Below are 1,381 nucleotides of genomic sequence, written 5' to 3'. Positions count from 1 at the left end.
TTGCTTAGTGGCTATTTGATGTTACAACATCACTGGAAAAATGTGACTTATGACCAGTTGTCACACTTACGAACATTGCGGCATCCCCAAGGTCATGTGATCAACATTTGGATGCTTGGAAACTGGCTCATATTGATGACAACTGCAGTGTCCTGGGGGTCATGTGATCACCTTGTAATGGCTTCCCCAGAGCCGACTTTCCTTGTCATCTGAGCTGGCATGCAGGGAAGCCATAACACACCTTTTGTAAACTTCTGACAAGCAAAGTCAATGGGGAAGCCAGATTCACTTAACAACTGTGTTACGAACTTAACAACTGCAGTGGGTCACTTAACAAATGTGGCAAGAAAGATTGTAAAATGGGGCAAAACTCACTTAGCTTATTATCAGCCTGGTGAACAGGAATGCAATTTATAAATCCACAGAATGGGTCAATACATCATCCTACATATTTCCTGCAGAGGAGGTACTCAAGAACCATCTTTTTCATGGCTGTAGTTATTTCCTTGTTCCGGAGGGTATAAATAATGGGGTTTAGGAGGGGAAATATGATGGTATGAAAGACAGAGACGACTTTATCGGGTGCATATTCATCAAAAGGACGGGCATAGATGTAGATGGCGGGACCAAACATGAAAATGACAATGGTGATGTGAGAATAACAGGTAGAGAGAGCCTTACTAGCTGATTCACCCACATTCTTCTTTAGCACAGTGAGCAAGAAGGCGTAGGAAACCAAGAGTGCCACAAAGCAGACCACAGAAATCAGGCCACTGCTGAAGATCATGACCATCTCCTCCCAGAAGGTATCAGCACAGGTGATCCTCAGGACTTGGGTAATGTCACAGAAATAATTGTCCAGTTCATTGGGCCCACAGAACGGGAGGCGGATAATCAGCACCACCTGGATGAGGGAATGGGTAAAACCTCCCACCCAGCAAGCCACCACTAATACAACGCAAAGTTGTCGGCTCATCTGGACTGAGTAATACAAAGGCTTGCAGATGGCGACGTAGCGATCATAGGCCATGACGGTGAGTAGAAACATCTCTGCAGCCCCCACAAAATGGAGGAAGAAAAGTTGAGCAATGCAGCCCCCGAAAGAAATGACCTTGCGCTCGGCAAAGAAGTCAACCAACATCTTGGGCGCAGTGATGGAGGAATACCAGATATCTAAAAAAGCCAGGTTGGCTAATAGAAAATACATAGGGCAGTTGAGATGTGGATCTCCCCGGATGGTAATAATGATCAGCACATTGCTTGGTAAGACAATGAGATAAAACATGAGGAAGAGAGCAAAGAGAAAGAGTTGGACGCCACGTTCATGGGACAGACCCATCAGTATGAACTCAGTCACGTCAGAGCTGTTTCTCACTCCCAT

The 1,381-nt window shown here is 45.4% G+C and overlaps 1 protein-coding gene across 1 annotated transcript; it reads right to left on the bottom strand.

Annotated features, from left to right (window-relative positions):
• Positions 1 to 439: 439 nt before the first annotated feature.
• On the bottom strand, positions 440 to 1,381 carry LOC308676374 (olfactory receptor 4M1-like; the record flags this gene model as incomplete). Its single annotated transcript, XM_081342187.1, has 1 exon — positions 440 to 1,381. The coding sequence occupies one exon, from the start codon at positions 1,379 to 1,381 to the stop codon at positions 440 to 442; it is 942 nt and encodes a 313-aa protein (XP_081198313.1).

The sequence above is a fragment of the Vipera berus genome, assembly GCF_964194415.1.
Source record: "Vipera berus genome assembly, chromosome: W".
Lineage (NCBI taxonomy): Eukaryota > Metazoa > Chordata > Lepidosauria > Squamata > Viperidae > Vipera > Vipera berus.
The sequence above is the reverse complement of the archived record's forward strand: the minus strand, read 5'-3'. Positions and strand labels throughout refer to the sequence as shown.